This window comes from Ochlerotatus camptorhynchus, unplaced genomic scaffold (genome assembly GCF_037179485.1).
Source record: "Ochlerotatus camptorhynchus isolate MF236.1 unplaced genomic scaffold, CSIRO-AGI_Acam_v1.1 ptg000277l, whole genome shotgun sequence".
Taxonomy (NCBI): domain Eukaryota; kingdom Metazoa; phylum Arthropoda; class Insecta; order Diptera; family Culicidae; genus Ochlerotatus; species Ochlerotatus camptorhynchus.
Genome location: NW_027040766.1, coordinates 5,917,607 through 5,930,933, shown reverse-complemented (window position 1 = coordinate 5,930,933; position 13,327 = coordinate 5,917,607). Strand labels below are relative to the sequence as shown.

Genomic DNA, 13,327 nt, shown 5'->3' with positions numbered 1-13,327 from the left:
GTTGTATACAGGACGCATTCCAAAAAATCCATTATCATGGCAAGCTGAGTGGGCACACGGAGTCCAAAAACTTTGAACACCTTGAAAAAAATATCGATTGCGTGAATAGCGTTCGGGACTTCAATAAAAACGTGTCGATTTACAACCACAAATAGCGGTCCAATTTAATATGGTTCTGAAATGCATGCAATGTGCGGTTGATCCTGGATAAGTGACGACATATGCTCGATAAGATCAGCGTTGGCTTTGTTTATGGGCTAAAATCAATGTTTATTTGTTATATTGTGACGGAATATGAACTATTTGTTTGTTTACTTTTATCCACTGAATGAATGGTGACGCCAACTGCTCTTCGGAGATCGCTAATGCCCCATCCACCTTTCTACGTTGTCCACGTACCGGCATTTTATGGAGCATCCGTAGGAAACCTCTGATGTATTCTGTAATTACAATTAAAGAAGGTCATAAGTTTTCATTTGTAGCCTAATAGTACGTTGATATCAATTTGCGGAACGAATCCGAATCCACCACTGCAGCTACTTGCTCCATTCTTTTTTTTTATCAATTTCTTTCTTCAAGCTTTGAAAATTTTTAATTGATCACTTTTGTCACCACGTATTTGACAGACGCATGGTGAGTAACATTTATACAGCATTTCTCAAAAGTGAGTAAACATTGATTTTAGGCAAACAGAGTAGTAGGTACTCACTTTGCTAAATCAATGTTACTCGCTTTTTGACATTTTGCACAAAAATACCAAACTGAGTAGAAGTTACTCACTTTTGAGTAACATTGTACGAGCGTGTGGGCGGAGAGAATGTTATGAGCCAAATGAACTGTCAAAATCTGAGCCAATCGAACATTCCAATTAGAATTTTTCCGAGGATTTCTTATTCTTAATAGAATAAATTATAGAGTATTGCAATCGAACAGAAATTCAATCACCTTTATGTTTCGTGTGCTTCTCAAATTCAACTAGTTTTTGGAACCAACAACAATATTCTAACTCTATTGATTAATTGATCTTCGTTGGTTAATAAATGGCACCAAGAAATGTGCAAAATATTGCAATGTAATCATTTATTATTTTGCACGTGAATCGAATCAAAAATAAAAGTCATTTGAAATGCTACACGACCACGGAACCGAATTTTGCTCATTTAAATCAAAAATAAAAATGTTCATTCTATAAACATATGAATAATTCAAAATAAATTAAAACCATGTTTGCAACAAAAATATATATATTTGAATTAAAGTCAGAAGCATGTTTATTTCAACAATATAGAATTTGGGGAAACGATTTTTAGCGTGCCCTGCATATTTTCCTTCTTGTTTACATTCGGAAAAAATTGCACCAGCTTTGCCAATCAACTGAAAACGGCCCGCAACAAAATCGAAGTCATGGATGCGGAAACCCACCTAGGTAAGTATCTTAATAAAGGGAAACGAAAATCCGGAATGGATTTTGAATCTATTCCGGATCCTCCAGCCCCTCCCCCCACCTGAAAAAGTAATTTCTTCCTGTTTGCTTCGAGCTTTTGTCTTTGATCTTCTCTCCTGCCACAAGCAGATCCGAAACATGCTCCTCATTTACACCTGCCTTGTGCTCTTGCTCTTTCCTTTCTTGCTCCAACTTCATCCGCTCATTTTCCATTCGCTTCGAAACTTCAGCAAGCTTTATCATATTCACACAATCCTGACTCGACTAATTAATTTGTTGGATCAACTAAAATCTGTGCTGCATTCATCCTCCTTCCTTACCGAACTCAACGGTTTCTCATCATCCTCATCTTCTTCCGATTCCTGCATTTCCAATCCTACATTGCAACGGGCATTGCAATCAAACTGAATTCGGCATCTTCCTGCAGATCGTTTTTCATCTCTTGGCAATCCATTTTTCTGCTTTATCTTACAATCAAATGCTAATATAATTTAAAATTAAGTATGTTTCTTTCAAACATAAGAAGCATGTTTAAAATAAACATATTTATTTTTGTTCGCATAATTGTTGTCGAACCAAACAAAAATATTCACGTTTATTTTCAACACGAATATTTTTAAAATAAACGAAACATTATTTTTATTTTAACATTAATATTACATGACTTCAAACATGGAATACGTTTGAAATAAACCTTGTTTATTTTTGTGGCCAGAACAAACTGAGTTTACGTTTAAATTTACCTCAAATATTTTTGTTTCAACGATAAATTTTTCTGCGTGACGAATGAGAACAACCCAAATTTGAGTTTAGTTCACTCATAATCACCAAAAGAAGACTGAATATAATTTTCGTCAATTTCCTCATTTTCCGGCAGATTTTTTAGGTTTTCCACAGGAAACCATGAGACAAATTTTACTCATCGCTGAGTTCCTGCACTTTTGGCGATTATGAGTGAACTAAACTCAAATTTGGGTCGTTCTCATTCGCCGTGTAGCTTCTAGCAAGGGTTGCAAGATAATTTAGGAACAAATCCCTGCTGCTGAATTGTATTTTGTTTTCTCCACTCTCCCTCTGAGTATTTCTACACCAGAGGTTGAATCGATCGCTTAGTTTCTATTAAAAAGGCGTATTCAAATAACATCTCTTAGATATTATCTCGTGATATCAGGTGTCTCTGACAATATTGCAAAAACCTTCAGGTGCTTGCAGTTACACAGCAAAAAAAAAAATGTAATATCGATCAATGTAATTCAAGCTGATGTATGAAATAATGATGTAATAGCAAAAAGCAGATACAATATTACATCAATGGATGTAATTTTGTTCGCATCGTACAACGTTGTATTACACAACCCTCGACACAACCGATGGATTGACCTGGTTGCAGCAGTTTGGATGTAATATTCAACAACTTTTTTTTTTCTGTGTACAGGTCTCCAAAATCTTATCAGGATGTTTTTTCAATACTTCAGGATGATCAAGTATTATTGTGGAGATCAGTTACTGTTGTTGTTATTTATTACAAAAGCAGATTCGCCCAATTTAAATGTTGACACTGAATTAACTGATACATTCAAATTCGATTTATTTTCCTATTTTCTTAACACATTTGTGTACCTTAACTGCTTTGAAGTGTAATTTGTCGTTTTGCTGGTAATAGAGATTGCTACAGTATGATTGTGTCAGTGATTTGTTTTCATCGGGAAAATTTTCCGCTATGAAGTATTTTTTCCCGATGAAAACAATTTGCGTATACGTATACGTGACGTAGTGTGCGTACATTAAACGTCAGCAATCTCTATATTTTTTGCAGCGGGTCAAGATTGACAACGAAATCGTTAAGCGTCGAAAATCGGCTTGTATTTGTAAACAACGCATCCGCGGCAGCGCAAAATACCGGCTTTTTACGAGTTATTCTTAAATTTCGCCACTTTTAGCAACATTTTGCTTGAAAATGCACACTAAACTGTACCAAAAATGTTGCCGCCTCTGCCTGGACGACACCAAAGAACAGATAGAAGTCTGCTCCGACGACCGCTTGGCCGAAACCCTGCAGCAGTTGTACAATGTGAAGGTGGGTGAAAATGCTCCTAGCGCAGTGGAAATAAAATGTCATCTAATTTCGTTTGCCCCTAGGTTGAAAAGACTGATCAGTGCACCAAAAAGATCTGCGTCGAATGCTTCAAGGAGGCAAATGAAATGCAAAAATGGCTTAAATTCTACGAGGAACAAAAGAAGCTGATTGCCGAAAATCAGCAAATTTTCAACGACGAGCTGATCAATCAACTTGGACCGGCAACGTTGGCTTCGCCGGAACCTTCATCCAAGTCGGTTAGATCGAAAAGATCTACTGCTCGGAAATCTTTCGCCAGAACAGATGACGAAGAGGAGGAACGCGGAGAGAAAGATGAAGATTTTATCCCCAAGAAGAGTCCGCGAATCAAGAAGGAATCTGTTAAGACCAGGAGGAGTATCAAAAGCGAATGGCTACCTCACTCGGACGGTAGCGGTCAAGAATCATCGACACCGACGGAGCATGCTTCGGACGATGATGAGGAGGAAGAGGATGCCTCGGAAACGGCAACTAGTACAACCGATGACGACCTCAAGTGTCCTAAGTGTGAGAAGGTGTTCCGAGAGATTGATCAACTAGAGCGTCATAGCTGCGAGTTTATTTGTAGTGTTTGCAGTGCGACGCTTAAGTACCGGCACAGCTTGAAGCGCCATCTAATGGCGGTACATAAGATAAAGGCCAGTCAGTGGGAAGATTATTGGAGTCCAGTGGGAGATAACCCGGAAGAGTTGCTCGTCGTGACTTCGAAGCCCAAGAAAAGATACCGTTATGAGAGCGATTCGCCCACCGACATCGAAGAAGATTCAAATAGCGATGGTCAACAGCCAAAGGATCTGGTTTGCAGCCGGTGTGGTGACAAATTTGATTCTTCCCAAGATTTGAAAACACATGACTGTGACTATTTGTGCAACATTTGCGGGGTGTCGTTTGCTTCTAGGACCAATGTGAAACGGCACAAGATCCGAGTGCATAAGATAGATCCGAGTGATCCGTCGTTAGTATTGTCACGTTCGCGTGCAGCTTCAAGGGCTGGATCTCGTCCTCCATCACGACCTCCATCCAGGGCTGCTTCCGAGCATCCATCAGATGATGAACCGCTGTCGGCCCTGGCCTTTAAAAACATAGATCCGCAAAACACCGACGACTTCAGACAAAGATTCTTTTGTCCAGATTGTGACTATTCCAACTATAAACGGAACAGAATTACTCACCATCTTTTAACCTTTCATCGAACACCAAAGGAGCAAATTGACGTAGAGGCAATCCCTAAGAAATATGTTCCGAAAACTGCCGTTTTCCGCAGCCGATCGAAAACTCCCACCATGATCGAACCGTTTGCTTATCGTTCGAAAACTCCCACCAGTATCCAGCCAACTGCGTATCGTTCGAAAACTCCCACCAGTATCCAGCCAACTGCGTATCGTTCGAAAACTCCGGATCCGTCGAGAATTTATTGTCCACCAATCACTCAACCTGCTGTCGCCATCTATCAACCAGCTGCAAATGCCGAACATCTGCCAGTTGCTCAGCCTTTCGCCAGCCAACATCGAAGCCGTTCGAGATCCATCCATCAGGATTCGCGGAACAGTAGCAAACGTAAACGCTCTCTATCCTCGAGTTCAAGCAAATCAGCCCGTCTCGTTAGAGCCCGATCCAACCCGCCTGTAGAAAGGAACATCCTCGTTGCCAAGCGCCGTCTGTCCCCGTCACGTGCCCTGGCCCAGGTTCCGGAAAAACTTCGCCCTACCGTCACCGGAATCGAATCGAATCGCCTTTTTGTATCCATCCGCCAAAGTTGCGAGGACTTCCCTCTTAGTCAACAGATTCGAATCCGCGCAACTTCGTACGTGTCTCAGGAACCTTGCCCTACGAAGCGCTTGTTCAAACTTAAACCTCCGATAGGAGCTGAGCGGCAGCAGGCTCAGAACCTCCGTGGAGTATTCCGCAATTTGTCCCACCAGATCAGTTCCCAGTCGAAGGTCAACTCAATCGACATTGATTCGCTCGTGCTGGACCTTATTCATCAAACCAACCAAGAAACGCAGGAGCCACTGATTAACACCGAGATGGAATCGCAGCAGCAGGAGGAGCATGATGCGGAAATAGCAACGTTCGAAATTCGAGAAGTTGACTCGGATGAAGCATCTCAAGAGGTTGTTGCCGGGCACGAAATGAATGTGCTGGAAGAGGAACCTTCGAATAATGCTGGGCTGGAAGCAGAAGTCGCTGGTAGTATGGAAAATGGAGAAACACAGGCACCAATCGAGGTGGATGAGATCGATGAAGATGCGTTAGTTATTGTGGAGTTTCCAGAGGAGATCAAACCTTCCGAACTTGCCGATTCCGAGCCGGAGGGGCATGAGGAGGATGTTTCTATTATTCCAGATTGATGAGTTCCATTCCTAGTGAGCATTTTAACTAATGATAGTTGTAGATTGATCTATGGTTATTATTGATGTATGATTTATTAAGCCGAGCAAATTATGAATAAAGCATTTAAAACGAATTTAAACGTTGAATTAACAATCGTTAGAGATTTAGGAGTTGAAAATGATCATGTATCTCCACCGATGAGCTGGAAAGAACTAGCCGAAACTGTAGCACCTTACTCGTCTGCCGTGTGCTCGTGTTCGCGAAAAGGCATTCACAGTTTGTCGTTTTCTAGCTCAATTGCAAATATGCTCAGGCAGAACAAGTTCAAAGTCAGGGCAACAATAAAAAAAAAAATGCATTCCTCGACCGTTTGCATTTGAACTGCCTTCACATTGTGTGTTCATACCGAAGAGGTGGCTGCAGCAGATACGGAGCGGCGCAAACACACAGGTCGGCATCATCTGCGAATCGCGAATGCTATAATTAAATGAAATTAAGGAAATGAAAGCAAAACTGATCGAGAGAAACGAAACAGGGCCGGTCGGTAGAACTTGACGAGTTGGAGAAATTTCAGGAAACTATAATGCATTATTTATGAGAATCCTTGGAACCAGAGTTTTTTTTTTGTTATTGGCTTGATTGATTTAATAATGAGCACTTGCAGGTATACCATTGAAATGTTCCATTATGTTATGCATAAGTGAAATTGAAAGTAAAGCATTTTTCGTTTGTATGTATTTTCTATTTCCGTGCTTGGTGTAGGTACATTCTAAAAAATGGTAGGGCTAATGCCTGCAAGCGAATGGCATTCGGTAGATCGGATGAGGTTGCGGCTCAAGTCCCAACTTGAGAATGAAGGCTGTACACCTTTTTATAAAATAGGTCAAATAAGACAATACTTTTCTTGCTTATGATCAATTTACCATACCTTGTTTTTATGTTATTACTTAGAAATGAGAATTAGTTTTTTTTTTGTGTTCCAATAAATCATTATACTTTTTTTCTTCTAACTCGGTATTTTTTTACGGGATTAGATCAGCTGACTGCCTGGCGATTGTTTCGGTAATTAAAACAGATGGCGAGGACCCGGTAATCTAGGCGTTCTTGTCAGCTGTCCTGTCCGAAAAGGCCGCTATGTTTTGACGAGAACTCAGTACTTTAAAAAACACACTTTCGGCGGTCGATAGCAGAATCCCACACGAATTGCCGGCGAAAAAGTGACGTCATTTGACATTGAGCGACTTGAAAACTGATCGTTCGCCCTTTGTCCGGGATGCGGACGAAGAGCGACTCGCCCCACTAGAGTAATTTCATCCGCCGGGCGACCAAATGGCGCTCCGGAATCCGGACGAAAGGCGACTCGCCCCGCTAGAGTAATTTCATCCGCCGGGCAACCAAATGGCGCTCCGGGATCCGGACAAAAGGCGACTCGCCCCGCTAGAGTAATTTCATGCGCCGGGCTACCAAATGGCGGATGGAACATAGCCATTTTTTTGTGATTTTTTTTGCGTTTTTTTGCGGTGGCTGATTACGTGGGAAGCCATTTTTTTTATCTCGTGCGTGTTTAGTACACGTATTTTTTTTTATCTGGCCGCGAAATTAACTTCGGATGGTTCTCTCGGGAGCTTATCGGCACGATTAACGGAAGAAACAAGCCGGCAAATGGAATTAGAATAGGTAAATATGGTAAATATACTGCATGCAAAAAAATAAGCAATGTTGATAATTTTTGTTGACATTTTTTCAGCCTGATCCAGTACAATTCCAGATTAACGGAGGTGGAGCAGGAATTAGCTTTCGATGGAAAGCTGAATGAAGGTAAATATTATACTTATTGTGAACATGAAGTGTTTTTTAAGTGATCACTGTGAAATAACTTTTCAAAATGTTTGTTTTAGAGGACACCCGGCAGGATTTCAGCACTTCTACATACATACGTGTTGGAAATAGGGAACCGAAGCCAGATCTCGGATCTCAATAAGGACAATGAAGCTAGATCCGAACATCATTACTGTTCCATCCATTGTTTATAGTGATGTGAATGAACTGAGTATGTAAGTTTCTTTTTGTGAGGAAGGGAGAGCGATTGGGAAATTGAAGCAGGAACCCGATAGGAAGTTCTTGCATGTTCTTCGGAACTTGGAAGTTCTTGGGAACTTCTTGGAAGTTCTTGGGATCTTCTTGGAAGTTATTGGGATCTTCTTGGAAGTATTTGGGAAGTTCTTGGGAACTTCTTGGAAGTTCTTGGGATCTTTTTGTAAGTTCTTGGGATCTTCTTAGCAGTTATTGGGATCTCCTTGGAAGTTATTCTGATCTCCTTGGAAGTTATTGGGATCTCCTTGGGATATTCTTGGAAGTTATTGGGATCTTCTTCGAAGTTCTTGGGAACTTCTTGGAAGTTCTTGGGATCTTATTGGAAGTTCTTGGGATCTTCTTAGAAGTTATTAGGATCTCCTTGGGGTCTTCTTGGAAGTTCTTGGGATCTTCTTGGAAGTTATTGGGATCTTCTTGGAAGTATTTGGGAAGTTCTTGGGAACTTCTTGGAAGTTTTTGGGATCTTCTTGTAAGTTCTTGGGATCTTCTTGGAAGTTATAGGGATCTCCTTGGAAGTTATTGGGTTCTCCTTGGAAGTTATTGGGATCTCCTTGGAAGTTATTGGGATCTCCTTGGGATATTCTTGGAAGTTATTGGGATCTTCTTCGAAGTTCTTGGGAACTTCTTGGAAGTTCTTGGGAACTTCTTGGAAGTTCTTGGGATCTTCTTGGAAGTTATTGGGATCTCCTTGGGGTCTTCTTGGAAGTTCTTGGGATCTTCTTGGAAGTTATTGGGATCTTCTTGAAAGTATTTGGGAAGTTCTTGGGAACTTCTTGGAAGTTTTTGGGATCTTCTTGTAAGTTCTTGGGATCTTCTTGGAAGTTATAGGGATCTTCTTGGAAGTATTTGGGAAGTTCTTGGAAAGTTCTTGGGATCTTCTTGGAAGTTCTTAGGAACTTCTTGGAAGTTCTTGGGAACTTCTTGGAAGTTCTTGGGAACTTCTTGGAAGTTCTTGGGAACTTCTTGGAAGTTCTTGGGAACTTCTTGGAAGTTTCCATTAACATCTTGTAATTGGATGTTGACACACTATTAAAAATTAAACATTGTTTTATATGTTCCACACATGATTTTTTGCAATGTGATCAACAAATGATATCTATGTGTCGGACACATACCCAATGTGTGTACACATAAAAGCGATGTGTAGTCACACATACTATTCATTTGACTCATAAATTTCATGTGTAACTCTGTGTGAATTCTGTGGGAATTTTACGTATAAATTCGTCGATAAGAATGTGTAGAATTTATTATGTGTACCAATTTTAGGCTAAATATGGTTGATATGGTAATCTGCACCTAAAATTGTTAGTTGGGAAGTTTAGTTTAAGTCTAGTTATGTTGATGTTAAATTTTGGATAATGTTTGGTTGAATTTAAGGTGAGTTAAACTTAAAGTTAAGTTAAGTTAATAAAATAAAGTTAAGTTTAATATATTTTAAAGATATGATGGTGTGTACGGTTAAAGTTAATTTTCAATAATGTGAAGTTAAAGAGAAGTTAAATATTGATTAATATTATTTTTAAGTTTTCTTAAAGTACAGTGAAAGTTAGGTTAAATATATTTCCAGAGAACTTTATGGAAGTTTTATTTAAGTTCTTGCCACTTCTTGCAACTTTTTGAAAGATCTCAGAATTTCATGGACCTCCTTGAAACTTCTTGATACTTGTTGGAAGTTCTTGTTAAGTTAAAATTGAAGAAAAAATTTCAAAAATTTAAATTATTTTTAGTTAAAGTTAATCGTTTTTGTTAAATTGTAAGTTAAAATTTAGTTAAAGTTAGTGAAAATTTAGTTGAAGTTTTTAAATTTAAGTTAATGGTGCATTAAAGTAAAGTAAAAGTTATGTTAAAGTTAAGTTAATGTTAAGGAAAAGTTAAGTTAGTGTTACTTTAAATTAATTAGATGAGTTTAGTTAAATTTTTGTAAAAATTTTGTTCAAGTTATGTTAAAGATAAGTTATGTAAATGAACTAAAGTTTGGTCAAATTAAGCTAATGTGTACTAAAAAATAAAATCAAGCTAAAATTTATGCAAATGCAGGTTTAGTTAAAGTTAAGTTAAAGCCATATTGAAGTTATTTCAATGTTAAGCTAAGTTAAAGTAAAGTTAAAGTAAAGTTAAAGTAAAGTTAAAGTAAAGTTAAAGTAAAGTTAAAGTAAAGTTAAAGTAAAGTTAAAGTAAAGTTAAAGTAAAGTTAAAGTAAAGTTAAAGTAAAGTTAAAGTAAAGTAAAAGTAAAGTTAAAGTTAATTTAAAGTTAAGTTTAAGTTAAGTTTAATTAAGTTTAAGTTAAGTTTAAGTTAAGTTCAAGTTAAGTTTAAGCTAAGTTAAAGATAAAGTAAGGATCAAATTTTGACAAATTTAAGTTAAAGTTAAGTGAAGATTTAGTTTAAGATAAGTCAACACTAATTCAAAGCTACGATAAATTAATGAGTTGAAGTTTAAAAAACATAATAAAGTTTAGTTAAAGCTAAACTCAAGTTATGTTAATATTAAATCAAATTAAAGTTAGACATTAGTTAAAGTTTAGTGAAGGTTAAGTTAAAGTTTAGTAAAAGTTTGAGTAAAAATATGTTAAAAGTTAATTAAACTTAAGCTAAGTATGTGTTGAAGTTAAGTAAGACATGTTGAAGCTAAAGTTGAGGTTAATTTAAAGTTTGGTTAAAGTTAAGATAGTTATGTTAAACTTAAACTAAAGCTATGTTTAAATTTTCATAGAATTTGTTGACACTAAAGTTAGAGTTAAGTAAAATTGCAGCACATGTTATAAATAAGTGAAGTTGAACATATTACAAGGAAACTTGAGGGATCCTTTCAGAGCACATCAGGAATACTTCAGCTCTTGGAAGTTATTGAAATCTCTTGGAACATCTTGAATTTTATTTAACTTTTTGGAAGTTCATGGAGCTTCTTTAAACTTCTTTACATTTCACTTGGATGTTCTTGTTAAGTTAAGATTAGTTTAAATTTTGTTAAATTTAAGTTACTGTTAAGTTGAAATTAAAGTTATGTTAATTTAACAAGTTAATGTTTAATTAATGTTAAGTTGAAATTTAGTTACATAAAATCGAGCTGAGTTATAATTAAGTCAAAGTTAAGTTAAAATTTAGTGAAAGTTAAGATTAAATTAAGTTAAAATTAAGTAAAAGGTAAGTTAAAAATATGTTAAAGTTAAGTTAAAGTTAAGTTAAAGTTAAGTTAAAGTTAAGTTAAAGTTAAGTTAAAGTTAAGTTAAAGTTAAGTTAAAGTTAAGTTAAAGTTAAGTTAAAGTTAAGTTAAAGTTAAGTTAAAGTTAAGTTAAAGTTAAGTTAAAGTTAAGTTAAAGTTAAGTTAAAGTTAAGTTAAAGTTAAGTTAAAGTTAAGTTAAAGTTAAGTTAAAGTTAAGTTAAAGTTAAGTTAAAGTTAAGTTAAAGTTAAGTTAAAGTTAAGTTAAAGTTCAGTTAAAGTTAAGCTAAAGTTAAGTTAAAGTTAAGTTAAAGTTTAGTTAAAGTTAAGTTAATGTTATGTTAAAGTAAAGTTAAAGTAAAGTTAAAGTTTAGTTAAAGTTAAGTTAAAGTTAAGTTAAAGTTAAGTTCAAGTTAAAGTTAAGTTAAAATTAAGTTAAGGTTATGTTAAAGTTGAGTTAAAATTAAGTTAAAAATAAGTTAAGTTAAAGTTATGTTAAAGTTAAAGTTAATGCTTAAGTTAGGGTAAAGTTCAGTTAATTTTAGGATAAAGTTATGTTAAATTTAAGTTAAAATTACGTTAAGTTAAAGTTAAGTTAAAGTTAAGTTAAAGATATGTTAAGTTAATGCTCGGTTTAAGTTAAAGGTATGTTAATGTTAAAGTTATGTTTAATGTATGTTAATGTTAGGTTAAAGTAATGTTAAAATTTAAGTTATGTTAAATTTAAGTTAAAGTTTAGTTAAAGTTAAGTTAAGTTTAGGTTAAGTTTAGGTTAAGTTTAAGATAAGTTAAAGTTAAGTTTAAGTTAAGTTTAAGTTAAGTTTAAGTTAAGTTTAAGTTAAGTTAAAGTTAAGTTTAAGTTAAGTTTAAGTTAAGTTTAAGTTAAGTTTAAGTTAAGTTTAAGTTAGAGTTAAGTTTAAGTTAAGTTTAAGTTAAATTATCCCGTAATTTAACAATCGTTTAATAAATGTATAATAGTGTCTAATGAAACATTATTTCACATGATAATCAAGCGTCTATATACACCTTTATATCATCGCTGTTTAAGGAAGTTATGATGTCTAATAAACGCTAATAATCAAAAATTTGATCCAATAAGCTCTGTTACAATTTTTGTAAGTCGAAGAAAAGCTTCTCGACATACCTTATTCAACACCAAATACTTCGATGTTGTAGTTGAATAAATTCTCCAGATTTGTGTGAACAGAAGTTAATATTTAAAATAGTACAAGTATTATTAAGCATGAAGTGATATAAAATAGTCAAGAAGTCGTTTCTTCAATAGGCAATTGTTTGTTGGGAAGTAAATGTTAGGTTAAAGTTATGTTAAAATTGATTTTTGGCCTCTATTCGTGACCCAAATTCCAAAAATACCCATATTTATGGACTTTTGAAATTATTTTTCACTTTTTGTGAAACTGGAAGCCGCACATTTGATTTCAAAATGGCATCGGATATCGATTTTCTCTAGACGACAACCTCCAAAAACCTTCCAAAAAATCCCATATTGATTGATATTGGACAGTAATTCCCACTTTTTCTGAAACCTGAAGCCACCTCTTCTTGGATCTCGGAATTCAAAATGGCGTCGGATGCCTATTTCCAATCTCTAGACGTCACCCGATCCCAAAAATACCCATTTTATAGTAAATTGACAGTATTCCCAATTTTTCTTAAACCAGAAGCCGCCATCTTTAATTTCAAAATCTTATCGGATATTGATTAGCGGCCTTAAATCATTACCCCGATTCTAAAAATACCTATATTTATTGATATTTGACACTTTTTCTGCAACAGGAATCCTCCACATTGGATTTCAAAATAGCGTCGGATATCGATTTCCTATATCTACACGTCACCCCGATTCCAAAAATACCCATATCGATGTCAATGGTATCAACGGTATCAACGGTATATCCCATATTTGATTTCAAAAGGGCGTCGGATATCGATTTCCAGTTGATTGTAGATTGTAGATTGTAGTAGAGTTGGAAACTTGATCATGTAAACACTACGCATCATTGTCTGGTAGTTCGTTAAAAAATGCTACACCAATCGTCAAGCTCGCTGTAACGTCACCTAGTGCCTCGTCATCCACGAATTGGCGCCTATGTCAGTAGTCTAATAACTCTTAGCGCGCTGATGGCATGGTTCCAATGCCGCATAGAGAGTTGCT

At 36.1% G+C, this 13,327-nt stretch overlaps 1 protein-coding gene across 1 annotated transcript; it reads left to right on the top strand.

The window, feature by feature from the left end:
• Positions 1-3,324: 3,324 nt before the first annotated feature.
• On the top strand, positions 3,325-6,004 carry LOC135706420 (uncharacterized). The gene is made up of 2 exons (XM_065228026.1): positions 3,325-3,521; positions 3,584-6,004. Exons 1-2 carry the CDS (start codon positions 3,402-3,404, stop codon positions 5,909-5,911), a joined length of 2,448 nt encoding a protein of 815 aa, XP_065084098.1. The 5' UTR covers positions 3,325-3,401; the 3' UTR covers positions 5,912-6,004.
• Positions 6,005-13,327: the final 7,323 nt, after the last annotated feature.

Excerpts from the sequence above, each read along its gene's own strand:
- LOC135706420 (XM_065228026.1), top strand. The coding sequence starts at position 3,402 with ATGCACACTAAACTGTACCAAAAATGTTGCCGCCTCTGCCTGGACGAC. Across the intron at positions 3,522-3,583 it reads AGCAGTTGTACAATGTGAAG|GTTGAAAAGACTGATCAGTG; the intron begins GTGGGTGAAAAT and ends GTTTGCCCCTAG.